At 37.7% G+C, this 15,036-nt stretch overlaps 1 protein-coding gene and 1 long non-coding RNA gene across 2 annotated transcripts; one reads left to right on the top strand and one right to left on the bottom strand.

Annotated features, from left to right (window-relative positions):
• Nucleotides 1-251: 251 nt before the first annotated feature.
• LOC110899688 lies at nt 252-2,199 on the top strand. Its single transcript, XM_022146577.1, has 4 exons — nt 252-755; nt 924-1,077; nt 1,153-1,732; nt 2,151-2,199. The coding sequence occupies exons 1-4, from the start codon at nt 252-254 to the stop codon at nt 2,197-2,199; spliced, it is 1,287 nt and encodes a 428-aa protein (XP_022002269.1).
• Nucleotides 2,200-11,601: 9,402 nt separating this feature from the next.
• Nucleotides 11,602-13,448, bottom strand: LOC110907472. Its single transcript, XR_002573952.2, has 2 exons — nt 13,128-13,448; nt 11,602-11,731 (listed from the first exon to the last, which is right to left on the bottom strand). It is a non-coding gene; the product is annotated as an uncharacterized LOC110907472 (long non-coding RNA).
• Nucleotides 13,449-15,036: the final 1,588 nt, after the last annotated feature.

Here is a 15,036-nt window from a genome sequence, read left to right as displayed (position 1 = left end):
GACTCTTGCGATGGTTCGAGAAGGCTGAGTCGGTATTTGCTATGTGTAACTGTCCTGCTGGGGACAGGGTGAAATATGCTACAGGCACGCTTGGGGACGGTGCTCTAACATGGTGGAATACCCAGGTTCAGATGTTGGGTATCGAGATGGCAAATGCTACTACCTGGGATGACTTTAAGGAGCTGATGAGGGAGGAGTACTGCCCTCGAGATGAGATCCAGAAGCTGTAGAATGAGTACTACAATCTGAAAATGCAGGGATCTGAAATCGAAGCATACACGAGGAGGTCTAATGACTTAGCAACCTTGTGCCCTAACTTGTCTCGACCACTACCTCGTCGAATCGAGTTGTATCTCAAAGGCTTAGCCCCAGCTGTTAAGGGGTATGTCACTGCTGCAAACCTAGACAATCTACCTCGTATTGTTCGTTTGGCACACAAGATCACTGACCAGGAGGTCGAAAGTGGCAATTTGCCGCCACGTGTTTCGGCTACTACCTCGACTGCCACCGCTACCACACCTGCCAGTGACAATAAGCGCAAGTGGAACGATACCGATAAAGCAACTAGCGCAAGCCAACCCCAGAAAAGGCCTGAAACCAGCAACAACCGTAGTTTCAGTCAGTCTTCTTCAGTTAATCAAGGTCCGGGCGGCAGCCAGAATCAGGGTTCTTACGTCGGGAAGAAGCCACAATGCAGCAAGTGTGGTTATCATCACTATGGACAGTGTGTCCGGGCTTGTCGTAGATGCGAGAAAGTAGGCCACGAAGCCAAAGACTGTAGAGCCCCACAGCCAAAGCAACAGCAGCAGCAAAACCAGCAGTATCAACGTCAACAAAGGCAGCAACCCCAACAGAACCAAGGCTTTAAGAAGGGATGTTATCAGTGTGGGGATGAGGGCCACTTTAAGCGGGATTTCCCTCAGTTGAACCAGAACGCCAACGGCAACAACCGCCAGAATAACAACAGCAATGCTGGAAACAACAACAACAATGGCAACAATGGGGGCAGTGGAGCTCGTGGTAGGGTGTTCATGATCGGGGCTGAGGATGCTAGGAACGACGGCAATGTCGTGACTGGTACGTTTTCTGTAAATGATCTTATTGCTTCTGTGTTATTTGATTCCGGTGCCGATTGGAGTTATGTGTCCCTAGAGTTTAGTCAGCGACTAGGGTCAACCCCCACACCTTTAGAAGTTAAGCAAGCGGTAGAATTAGCTGATGGTAAAATGATAGAAGCTTCGCATGTCCATTTTGGGTGTAAACTAGATCTCGTGGGTCAAATATTTGATATTGATCTCCTTCCTATTACCCTCGGTAGTTTCGATATAGTGGTTGGTATGGATTGGTTATCTAAGCACCAAGCTGAGATTCTGTGTAAGGAAAAGATTGTGCGTATTCCTATACCCGAAGGAGAACCGTTGTTGGTCCAGGGGCATCGCAGTGGCGCGATGGTCGGTATTATTTCAGCTATGCAGGTGCAGAAATGCCTACGAAAGGGGTATCCTTCTATTTTGACACTTGTTACGGATACTCCGTCAGAAGAAAGAAAGATCGAGGATCTGCCAGTGGTACGCGAATTTGCTGATGTATTTCCTGAGGAGCTTCCTGGTTTACCTCCTCATCATCAAGTAGAATTTCAGATCGAGCTTGCGCCAGGAGCAGCTCCAATCGCTCGTGCTCCTTACCGTTTAGCGCCTGGGGAATTGCAAGAACTGTCTAATCAGCTGCAGAAGTTGTTGGACAGGGGCTTTATTCGACCCAGTTCTTCGCCTTGGGGAGCCCCTGTGTTATTTGTAAAGAAAAAGGACGGGTCCTTTCGCATGTGCATCGATTATCGGGAACTCAACAAGGTGACCATCAAGAACCGTTATCCGTTGCCACGCATCGACGACTTATTTGACCAGTTGCAAGGGTCAAGTTTTTATTCAAAAATCGACTTAAGATCGGGCTATCACCAGGTGAGAGTCCGAGAGGAGGATGTTCCGAAAACGGCCTTTCAAACGCGCTATGGGCACTATGAATTTTTGGTTATGCCGTTTGGATTAGCGAATGCACCAGCGGTCTTCATGGATCTCATGAACCGCGTATGTAAACCATATCTCGACGGTTTTTTTATAGTATTCATTGATGACATTTTAATCTACTCGAAGAGCAAGGAAGATCACGGGCGACATCTGCGCCTTATCATGGAACTCCTGAGGAAGGAGCAGCTTTACGCGAAATTCTCTAAGTGTGATTTCTGGATTCGAGAAGTACACTTTCTAGGACATATTGTCAACGAGTTGGGAATACATGTGGATCCTGCCAAGATCGATGCTATTAGGAATTGGGCGGCACCGAAGAATCCTTCGGAGGTGCGACAATTCCTGGGTCTTGCGGGGTACTATCGTCGGTTTATTCAGGATTTCTCGAAGATTGCTCAACCTCTTACCTCCTTGACTCAGAAGAATGTTGCTTATTCTTGGGGAACGAAACAGGAGGACGCCTTCCAGCTTTTGAAACAGAAATTATGCAGCGCACCAATCTTGTCTCTACCAGAGGGTACCGAAGATTTTGTGGTTTATTGTGATGCATCAATTCAGGGTCTCGGTTGCGTGTTGATGCAGCGCGAGAAGGTGATAGCGTATGCTTCGCGACAGTTGAAGGTTCACGAGAAAAACTATACGACTCACGACTTGGAGTTAGGGGCTGTGATATTTGCGTTGGAGATCTGGAGGCATTATCTGTACGGTACCAAATGCACCATCTACACCGATCATAGAAGCCTTCAACATATCTTCGACCAGAAAGAGTTGAATATGCGGCAACGACGTTGGATAGAGCTTTTGAACGATTATGAGTGTGCTATCAAGTATCATCCGGGTAAAGCTAACGTAGTAGCTGATGCACTTAGCCGAAAGGAGACGAAGCCTAAACGGGTTCGCGCATTGCAACTCACTATTCATTCTAACCTTCCTGATAAGATTCGTACGGCACAGACCGAGGCATTAAAGGAAGAAAACATTGAAGCTGAGGGTTTGAGAGGTATGAAAAAGCAGCTTGAGCAGAGATCTGATGGCATCTATTATTTTATGAAAAGGGTCTGGATTCCTCTGTTTGGTGAACTCAGAGAGCTTGTGACGGACGAAGCGCACAAGTCACGATATTCTATTCATCCGAGATCGGATAAGATGTATCAGGATCTTAAAGTTTTGTATTGGTGGTCGAATATGAAAGCTCTAATCGCCACGTACGTGAGTAAATGCTTGACTTGTGCTAAAGTCAGAGCAGAGCATCAGAAGCCCTTGGGTCTACTTCAACAGCCAGAGATACCCACGTGGAAGTTACCTGCTGAGTTGGGTAACGTCCACGATGTGTTCCATGTGTCGCAGTTAAAGAAGTGTTTTTCGAACGAAATACTGGTCGTACCATTTCAAGAGCTGAAGATAGACGACAAGTTGCAGTTCGTTGAAGAACCAATCGAGATTATGGACCAGGAAGTTAAGGTTCGCAAGCACAGTCGTATTCCAATTGTGAGAGTTCGATGGAACTCACGACGTGGACCGGAGTTCACGTGGGAGCGTGAGGATCAGATAAAGCTTAAGTATCCACACTTGTTTCCCAACGACAAGTCCAAGTCAGACAACCCTAAGGCTGCTGCAACTAGCGAATTTCGGGACGAAATTCCTATTCAAGTTGGGGATGATGTGGTACCCGTGGAAAATCCACAGTCATCCTAAGTTACCGCCTTGCTAGTTTGGATGGTCTATCAAATTTCGGGACGAAATTTCTTTCAAGTTGGGGATGATGTGACAACCCTAGCTTTCAAGGCCCTTTTTGTAATACGTTACTTGACTGCTGGTTGTGTTTTCAAGATTTGTTATGTGTATTGCGTGCACCTAGATGATGTATGAATGTTGTTACCGATTATTAAATACTATTATAATGTTTTAACTAAAGGTCGGAAACCTAGAGTTGTAAATATGTAACATAACTACTGTCACTCAATGAAACGAGACCTTAGGCGACGAGACACTAGGCGACGAAACACATCTGTGTCTCGCCGTTACCTTCCCGTTTCGTCGGGTATGGGCTTCGGCCCAAGAGTGATTCGCTGGCCCAACCACTGATTATGTTATACAACCTACTAGTCAGTTACGTAGTCACGGTTTAGAAACCCTAGATCTCTCTCTGCAACTGACGGCAATTATCATCATCACTTAATCATTCGGATCCCTTGTTCCGGTCACTATACATCTAGGTTAGTATATCATTACTTGCTTTATATTTGTGGCTCAATATCCTATATCATTACATGGCGGTTATTGTGTTGTTTCTTTGCATGTAATTATATATGATGATAATAGAAATCGGCCCACTACCTGAATAATATATAAAATCGGTTCAATGGCATCAGGAAAACGTTAATAGATGGCGGCCATGGTTGTGAGGTTTGTGCGCTAATTTATGTGAGGATTTGTGTGTAAAGTATTTGATCGGTCCAATACAATTGTGTGGATGGTTTACTGTTAACCTTGAAGTTATAAATGGCGGCCATATGAAGTCCAAGCATGTGAGCCTTAGAAATCGGTCCAATCACATGAACTGTGAAACATGTAAGCATTAAAGAAGTGTCGGCCACTGTGTTCACATTTGTATGAGATTTTCAGTATCATGTGATTGTTTATGTGTTCCTAGAATAAATATAATATGCTAAGTGTTTTCAGTAAGTAATTATTGAAGTTCTGATGCAAACTAAAATATAATTTGATGTAATTGATCGCATTATCATGGTTAGAAACTGTTGCAGACAGGGTATTGTGTAGGGTTAGCAAATGATAGGGCATCGATGGAACAAACTCGACGAAACAGATGTAGTTCGTCGGCCATCCCTTCGACGAAGGTCAAGAAGTTTTGTCGGCTATTATGCCACCTCACAAACATCATGTAAATTGGAATGACTTAATATGATTATATGTATACCTCAAAAATTAAATGTATCAGAAATCATATGCTCCACTAAAAACAAATTTGTGACTCAAATTAGAGGTCCAATTAGGATGGAGTGTTGTCGGCCATGTGATAAAATTGAGAGGCCCAATGAAGCTTTAACACTAGATCTAATTTTGTCGGCCATTGTCTTTGGTTTCATTAAATTGACATTATCCACACTAAGGCAATTGGCACTATTATCATTGATGTATTAGAATAGATTATGATAGTATGTGATTATTGATATACAACATTGAGAGGTCCAATTACATCAGAATCTAGGGAGGCACATTTAATTCAAACTAGAACTTACAATGGGATAAGCTGTGAGCGAAATTAGATTTATGTGTTAACTGTGTCATTGTGTGATATGTATACCTGAGTTATGAATCGTTGTGTTAAACATAAACTGTGAAACGTCGTAAAGAAATTTACTACGAAACTGATAAGATTGTGAACCACGGTAGGGTTGTTGGGCTAAAGGGAACGAGTAACACTGTATACCGAGCAAACCAAGGTGAGTTCACTGCTCTTTTCTAAGCATGCGTCCCGGTGGTTTGGGACATCTGGTAAACGTTTCTGAAGGGAATACTGGGTAAACTGTTTATTTGGGATGTTGGTTATTGAACACAGTATAAATCATGTAAGACCCCATACATCTACCGTGTTGCTGAAGAAGCAACGAGGTATTTAGTTGATAGCGCTATTAGGTTTGGCACCCTCACACCGGGCCGAAAGGACGGGCGTGAACTAATTACCTGGACCACTTGACCAATGCCTGAATAGAGGCATTGGGGTTGGGCATTCACATCGTATTATGTAAGACCCCTTACATCTTTTCAAGGTTGTTTGATACCTTGACCACTTGACCAATGCCTAATTAGAGGCATTGGGGTTGGGCATTCACATCTAGTCGCCACATACGGTAATCGAGTAATAACAACATTAAAACTAAACGTTGGACTGTTGTAACACACCTCTGGTAATTAAACGCATTAACAAAACTTTGAACTCACCAGCGTCGTCTGACACACTTGTCTGCATGCTTGCAGGTCGTTAGATTTCTTGGCATGGACTTGCTATCTGGGAGTGCTGGAGTGGTCATGGATCGAGGCTCTTGGATAAACATATATTCGATACATTGGTTTTGAACATTTAATATGAAACAGTTGTTTAACGATTTACCATATGCTTCCGCTACACAACTCTTTTGGTTTAACTTTATGATTGACATTTACTATTGGCAATTAACGATATGTTTTGTTTAAATACAATGCGTAGTTCAATGTGATTGGTGGCTCGAATCCTGGTACGTCGCACATCCCGCGGAGTTCCCGCATGTGGTATTTTTGGTGTGTGACAGTACTACTTTACAAAATTACATAGAATTCAAGAAAACGAAACAACAAATTAAACAGATATTGAGTTATTCAAAGTTCTATTGAATACTAAATGAGATGTTGACCAAAATTAAAACAGATGTTGACCAAAAGTCAATCAGATGTTGACCAATAGTCAAACAGATGTTGACCTTAAACAGATGTTTGGTTTAACGCCACAGATCTGTTTATGGCCAAACATCTGTTTAAGTCCAAATATCTGATATAGAAGGCCAAACATCTGTTTAAGGAAAAACTTCTGTTCAAGTTGAAACATCTATTTATGACCAAACATCTGTTTAAGTCCAAACCTCTGATATAAAAGGCCAAACACCTGTTAATGGCCAAACATCTGTTTAAATCTGAACAGATGTTTAACTTAATCAGATCTACTGTCTCTCACACTGTTTTCCTCTTCAAAATACTGTTGAACCTAACATGGGTTTCCATTAACTATTGACTAAAACTCAAACAGATGTTCAAACCACTGTTTGTTCTTGTATTTCCATTAACTATTGACCAAAAGTCAAACAGATGTTCAAACCCTGGTTTTGACAACATGAAACACAACATCATCATGCCAAATACAGTCATATACATCCATCCATTATTCTGAATTCATAAACCCATAAATGCAGAAGAATGTCACATTTGCGATTAATAAACCAAGTTTCTACTAATTGCAGTTACTATTAGCAAAAAGAAGCATGATATCATCTATATATAAAACATAAATTGCTAATAACAGTGTTTTATCATGTTAGCTATACATAGCAGCAAAACATCAAGTTAATAATTAAAAAAAAACATACAATTTCACCATCAAAAAATTCATAATTATAATATCTGATATCAGAACATACTTAAATGTCGTTGTTAAACTGAGGTAACTTGATTTAATATGATCTTCTGTTCCAAAGACACGTGTGTGAAGTGCAACATATCACCAAATCTCAACTTATTCTCAGTCATAAACTATCGCCAACCGTCCAACGCATAACGTGGCTTCAAATCATTTAACTCCGACTTAACATCATAAACCTCCACAACTCCAACCAAGTTTTGAACTTTCAAAGGATGAAGATCAACAGAAAGACCTGCTCGTCTGGCAACTTCAACAGGAAGACGCTACATGTATTGTGTGGGAAAAAAAATAATCAGACAAATAAACATAAATCATTAGTTTGTTATAAAAGACGGTATACCAGCCTATAGTCTCCTTTGCGATCAAAATGAAAGAACTCAGGGTCGAGAAGATGTCCAGAATGTTTTTTTGCAGTCTTTATAATCTTATTTCTACAGATAAGCTTTTTCTGAACATTGGCGGCTCTCTTCCCCTTGATGAAAAATTAAACATATACATGTGAATTAAAGGAATGTTGAATATATGAACAAAAAAAAAACAGTTTATATAAGATATACTGATTAAGTGGCGAGCATAGATACCTTAACTTTGTGAGCAGATGACGAACATCCAATATGATCACTTGTGTCGACAGGTAAGGCAGGATTTCCCTTAGTCATATTCTTGACCGTCTCCTTTCTCTCAGAAGTAACTTTACCTTTCTTCTTAACCTGTTGTCATACAGTGACTTTAATAACCATAGTAATATAACAATCTTTAACACAGTAAACTTACATCTTGTGTTTTATTCAATCGTGAAGACATGCGTCTCTTCGACGTGCATTCGGCATTCGTTCGTAACTTCTTCTAAATAATACATTATCGGATAAATGTAACATCAGTAAACAACATTACTAATAGTTGTAAAAACATTAAGTTCATATATGTGTTAAATTAAAAATAAATAATTTTAATAATTTAGTAAGTACCTGAGTAACAGTTCTTCCTTCACCTACAGACACAACTTCTTCATCCTCATAGATGTCCTGGTCAACATTAATGAAATAATTAATATAATGCTAAAATAATTAAAACTTTTACCGCTAATGCTAAATACATACATACGTACCTTGAATGCATTCTCAACATAATCAACCTTCGATATCTCAAGTACACTATCATCGTCAGATTCAGCTTTCTTCGAAAAGCATATCTCAATCTCATCTCTATAAACTACTACCTCAAAAACAACATCATCAATTCTGCAAAACACAAGCAAATCATCCTCAAGTATCCCAACATCCTTGCACATTTCAGGCCATCCTCTAGCAAATACAAAGTTTGTATCAACCTTAGACACCTCAACATTCCAATAGGAACCCTTATAACAGATTTGAAATTTGCCACTTGGGGGGTTGTTTACATAAAACTGTTTAATGAAGCAGTCTTCGATTACCTGCATAAAATTAAAAATAATGAATACTATATGTGAAGTATGTAACTTATGAGAATAAGTGCTGACACGTTTAAGATGCAGAAGGATTGAAGTTAAGATCAATAGTCATACCGTAAAACCAAATCTTGCATAACGATTAAACGTGAAATAAGATTCACCACACATCCCATCAACAAAACATGAAAGTTCAAACCCAAAATCACCTAACGCTTTGAAAACCAACAAAGTATCCCTCGGCAGATTGAGATCTTTAACAACATTGTCCTAATCGTCAGTTATTATTGGTGTTGAATTTTTTGTTCTGACCTTCATAACCCATTTTTTACCAGACTCATGATTTATTCGCAACTTATTTTTTTGCTAACAATCTCCCCACTTTTGATTAGCAAAGGCTATAGATACATCCTGTATATAATTTTTAAGTAGTGTAAGAAAATATAAACCATAACAACTGTTAAATATATATCTCAATAAAAATAAATTTTGTATATAAAAACATTTCATACCAGTTTCAAAGATTCTAGGTTATCAAGAAACTTGACAAATATAGTATACATGACAAAACCTAAATCAGTAAAGATGTTAAAACATTGAAATTAAAAAGTTGGCTTCGAAGATGAACATTAACTTTTTGTATTAACAGAGTATCTACTGAAATTAATCATAGAAACAGAGTATGAGTTAAAAATTTTCTGCAAATAATAACTATTTTAATATGTTATCAACAAATGATTCAAACACCTAACTAAACCCTTCTTGAATGTATAGCAATAAACTTAAAATCGTATTTGTAGCAAGATAGGATTTGATTTTTTTTTTTTTGAATTAAAATCGGTTAAACAATATAAAGTATTACAATATGAATTTACATACCAGTTGTTGAAGAAAAAACAACAAAACCTCCAGTGATTCAAGTGTAGAAGACGGAGAATAAGAAAGTTGAAACCCTAGAAAATGACTGGGAAGAAGAGATTTTTGAAAGAAGTCAGATGATAGATGTTTGATGTGTAATAATGCTAAAGAAATAATGACAGTTGTGTTTTCGTTTTCCCATATTTTCAACAAATGAAAAATATTTACACATAGACCCGTTATTGAATTTGTTATTTACATTTACAAACTTAATAAAAGATGTCTAACAGAATGTGTTTGGAAACCTCTGTTGGTCGTTGGAAACAGTGTAAGTCAAACAGTTGTTAGATAAACAGAAGTTATGACAACAGATGATAACTTTCAGCAGTTGTTTTATTTTTAGCTAACATCTGTCCACGTCAGAACCTCTGTTATCATAATGCATGACAGCCAGCAGTCAGCACTATAGTAAATGAACAGTCATTAGGAAAAACAGAAATTATGATAACAGACGGTAGCATTTAGCAGTGGATGTGTTTTTAGGCAAGCATAAGTTTCAAAAACAGTTGTTTTCAATCAGTGTAATTCAACAGTGGTAAGTCTAACATCTGCTATTAGCCCAACCACTGTTAGGAATGACTGAAATAATTAAAATGAAGATGCGACAACAAAGATTAATACTATTTAAATTTATGTCATTTAGTCAACAGTGGTAAATCAAACAGTCGTTAGCATACACAGTTGTTTCATCATCAGCGGATTCTTCAAAAAACTACTATCAATGATCAAATTCTGAACATTTGTATTATCTTTGCACTCATCTGCTCACCATCAAACCAACCCCTGATGCTATTAAGCCTCTTTTGACTTACCAAGCAGATGTTCAGACAGAATTCAACATCAACATAATCTATTAACCATCAAACCAACCGTTGATACTATTAGACCTCTGTTGACTTACCAAACAGATGTTCAGCACAATACAACATCAACATTATCTCTTCGCCATCAAACCAACCCTTCATATTATTAAACTTCTGTTGACTTACCAATAATTAAACTAATTCAAACTAAAAAACTAAATAAATAAAACTAAAAGGCAACATAGATTCATAAGTTTAAAAGTTATTCATTTATTCATGACATTAAAAGTCCAAAAATTACATCACATATTGAACAACATTAAAGTTCAAATCTAACAATAACAGCAAGAATGAAGAAACTTTAGCTTCAACTCCATCGATTGCTGAACCTCTCGATGTATGTCCTTCAGCATCGCCATGAACTCCACGTCTCTATCACCGCACTCTATATTACTAACAACACAAAGCTCACGAACAGAAGTTGAAGGCATGCGCATAAGATCTCTGGAAACCTGCTCTCTAGTGAGCAGGCCAACCTGCAATCCAACAAAACATCTCTTCAACTCTTGAAGAGTAGCCCTGTCTTCATACACCTGTTCCTCGATTTGCCTGACAAAACGCTGCTTGAAATCATCCGATTTTGCATATGTGAATGAGGCCATTTGAATAAACTATATAACTCGACTTTCTTGAAAGTATGATATCTTCTTAGGAAAACGTGATGAAAAAACAGCTGAAGTGACTATGAGTTTATATACTGAAGTTTGTAATTATGAAAACATGTAGATTTAATATATATAAACATAACCTGCTTCATTAAACAGTCTTTTAATGCAAAAACCTTTTCAAAACCCGAACTTTTATGGGAAATCCGTAAAATTAAATACCAAGAAACCCAAGGGATAAAATATCGAAATTCAAAGAACAAAAGCAGATTATGAAAATTACAATTAAACGATTCATTTTCCATGTAAACGCGTTTTTTAAACTCTATAAAAAACCAATGATTCGTTTTGATTCAAAACATCAACAACTCGTCCTACAAATCACTTTCTGTCAAAAATAGTTCCAAATCAGAAAACCTACAAAAAATCTACATGGCAAAGTTCAGTTTCTACCACTGGTCATACACCAGTGATCTTAAAACACATTCTCGATGTGGTCACTCAAAGAACAAAGAACAAACCAAGAAGTAAACAGGAAAGTCGACATAATCAACAACACTAATAACAACAAAACCTGGAACAGCATAGCATTGCTCGATGAAGTCCTCCACTCTCCTCCATCAGACTTCCAGAAGAATGGAGAAGAGTTTCTTACACAACTTCTAGAACATGATCAGAAAATCTGCAACATGCTAACTGACCTGAAATTAAAAAGAGAGCATGAAATCACATGGAGAAAGGCTAGAGTCTACGAAATCTTAGCAAGTGTTAATCCTAGCGTGTAATACTTTATAAATATTTCATTCAAATTCAATATTTTTCTCTGTAGTAGTTCATTTTAATAATATAAACATGCATCTTAACAGTTAATAAAAAATAAGAAACAAACCTAAAATGCAAAGGTCTCTTCTCAACTGGTGTAGCACAACTGACCTTTTCACGATAGAAGATACATATTGTCGGTTGAAGTTGCAACTCTCCCATCAAAGAATGTAAGACATGCAACTTTTCATGATGTTGCAACAATTATATTGCAACATCGACATTGAAAGGTTGATGTGTGATGGCCAACATCATTGATACGACGATGTTGGAACAATGATACCAGAACGATAACATGTAAACAGAATCATCAAACATTCGAACAAAATTGTGTAATCGGAGAATCACGGCTAAATCACGAGAGTCGAGAAAGATGCATCTGAGAGAGAGAGAGAGAGACACGCTTGCAGATATCAGCGAGAGAGATTTGAATGTGCAGCCAGATAATTATGTCTTATTTATAGAATGGTTTGAATTTTGAATGTGGATCCAGAATTTGAATTGGAGAAGATGTTGATTAGAGAGAGTAATTGATTGAAGAAGATGATATGTTATATATCTAGAGCCACTGTAATTTCGAATTTTGAATTTGGAGCCATAATATTGAATCGTCAGAGGTTTTGAAGTTTGAATTTTTAATCATCAGTGGTTTGGTTACAGTGGTTTGATTACATTCGTTTGAATGGGCAGACCTTTGAATGGGCAATGGTTTTGATTACAGTGGCTTGAATGGACAGTGGTTCGTATGAGATTTTGAATGGGCAGACCTTTGGAATCTAAATGTGGGCCAACTTTGAATTTTAAAGTCTTTTAATATTAGGCTTTATGATGTAATAATGAGATAAGAAAAGCCTTGTTGGACACACTCTCCTGCTGACACATCAGCTTTTCTTATGTCACTTGGATTTCTCCTTTTATAGAAAGTATAGATTGATAATACATTATAGATTTAACTAGTGGTTCTATGGTCGGCGAAAATCTAAGTTTGAGTCTCTAAACTCTTTTTTATCATTTACGACTATAGTATTCTTAACTAGTGGTTCTATAATCGACGAAAATCTTCGTTTGAGTCTCTAAACTCTTTTTTATCATTTACGACTATAGTATTCATTTGTTTTCATCTAAACTTTATTATAATTTACGACTCTCTGTAGTATTCATTTCTTGTCATTTCAATGCATGAGATTAAGAACTTACATTCCACTATTAAATGAAAGAGACTCTTTACATAACTTACTCAAATTAATATAAACTAAAAAACAATTAAAACCTAACCTCATCTTCACCACGAGTCCACCTTCTTGGTGACCAAATCTTTGATTGAAACCTCCTAAATCCGAAAAAGCTTGGAAGCTGTGAAGGGATTTTAGGCTGTGGAAACGCAAATCCCTCTCTTTTGATCTGGATGGTGATGGAGGCAAGTGGGATCGGTAGTTTCTTGATAAAAACGATAGGGTGAGGTTTTGGTTCAGATCTTTGTAAGTACAGAGTTATGTGGTCGAGTACTGGTATAGTACGGTTTTGGTTTCCATACCCGGTGTCATTTAATGTAGAGTTTTGAGTTTAGATTGGTGATACTTTCAAACAATACCTGCTTCTCATAGAACCTATGGACAAATAAAGACCGTTTGATGAAGATTCTCATAATATTCGTTGCTTTATTTCTTGAATCAATTTGTCATTATGACAAGTTAGGACTCGAGGTAAAGATTTATATAATTCTTGACTATCGCTGTTGTTATTTGTAATTACTACGATATGAATTACCACACCTTTTACTATGGATATCATACTAATCTTGATTATATGTACCTTTTCCAAGACTACTTTCTTCTTCAAACACATCAATTTAGGTTTTTTTTTTTTGAAATAATGAAGCACTCTTATAATTGTTGTGAGTGGTTGTAGCAAGCAGGCTGTTATGAGACTTATAACCATGCTTAACCATTGACATACTCATCGACTTGATGCCCAGGGGCGCATGATAGAAGGGTCGGGGGGGCGGACTTTTCGCTCAGTAGTGTCTGGTATGTAGTTTTCGTATAGAATTTTTAAGGTATATATATTTTCGACCCCCCTGTTTTATAATTTTTTTAGGTATATACGTTTTCGACCCCCGGTCGGAAATCTCAAGCTTCGCCACTGTTGATGCTATAAAATTCCGGCGTTTTTTTATTCTAAACACTTGAAAGTATGTGTATTACATACCCTGATTTTTTTTTTATAAAAGATACATTGTTTTAGATAGTGTTACTTATGCTAACGGGTGTGGGATTCATGGTTTGGACATGATTCGCCACCTAGGAACATGAATACACCACCCTCTTGCTTGATCCACCATGGTTTGCATGGACTAAACCATGACAACCATGTTCCTCCTTTTCAGTTTTTAAGAAACCATTTTCTTTTTCTTTAGACAAAGATAAATTAAAATAAATAAGGGGCTAGTGATTTGGGTCATGACCACACCCTTAGGGTAGTGGTTTTGGATGGTGGATTAGAGGTGGGTTACATGGCACTGACATGGAGGGTCATGGTAGTCACGAGGGTCATGACCACACCCTATAACCTTAAAAGTTATATAGGGTTATTAAGGTTTTCTCATCTAAATAGATTTCCTAAGATACATATATGTATATATTATGAATCTACATATATTGAAAGACTTGAAGAATTTAAATTAATATTTAATTAGAGGGAGAATAGAGGAGAGAGAAAGTAATTAATTGTTTAAATTGAGAGCTGAAAGATTGAATATATTACCTTATTTTTTAATTTTTAGAGTAAATTGTCATTTTAGTCTCTGAGTTTTTGTCTAAGTTGCCATTTTAGTTCAAATAATTTTTTTTCTGCTCTGGGTCTCTGACTTTTCCTTTTTCTTACCATTTTGATCACATAGCCTAACTTAGTCTAAAAACCAGGTTATAATTAGGGGTATTTTTGGCATTAATTTTTTATGAGGTTTATAAATTATGTTGTAAACTACCGCTGGTTATCACTACACAATAGTTATGCCAAAAATACCCCTAGTTATAACCAGATTTTTAGACTGAGTTAGACAATGTGATCAAAATGGCAAGAAAATGGAAAAGTCAGGGACCCAGAGGAGGGAAAATGTCACACCCCAACCGATGGCGGAATCATCGGGGCGCCGCACTGAGCGAAACAGATTGTTCAGAAGTTT

The sequence above is a fragment of the Helianthus annuus genome, chromosome 2 (assembly GCF_002127325.2).
Source record: "Helianthus annuus cultivar XRQ/B chromosome 2, HanXRQr2.0-SUNRISE, whole genome shotgun sequence".
Classification (NCBI taxonomy): domain Eukaryota; kingdom Viridiplantae; phylum Streptophyta; class Magnoliopsida; order Asterales; family Asteraceae; genus Helianthus; species Helianthus annuus.
This window is presented reverse-complemented; position numbering and strand designations above follow the sequence as displayed.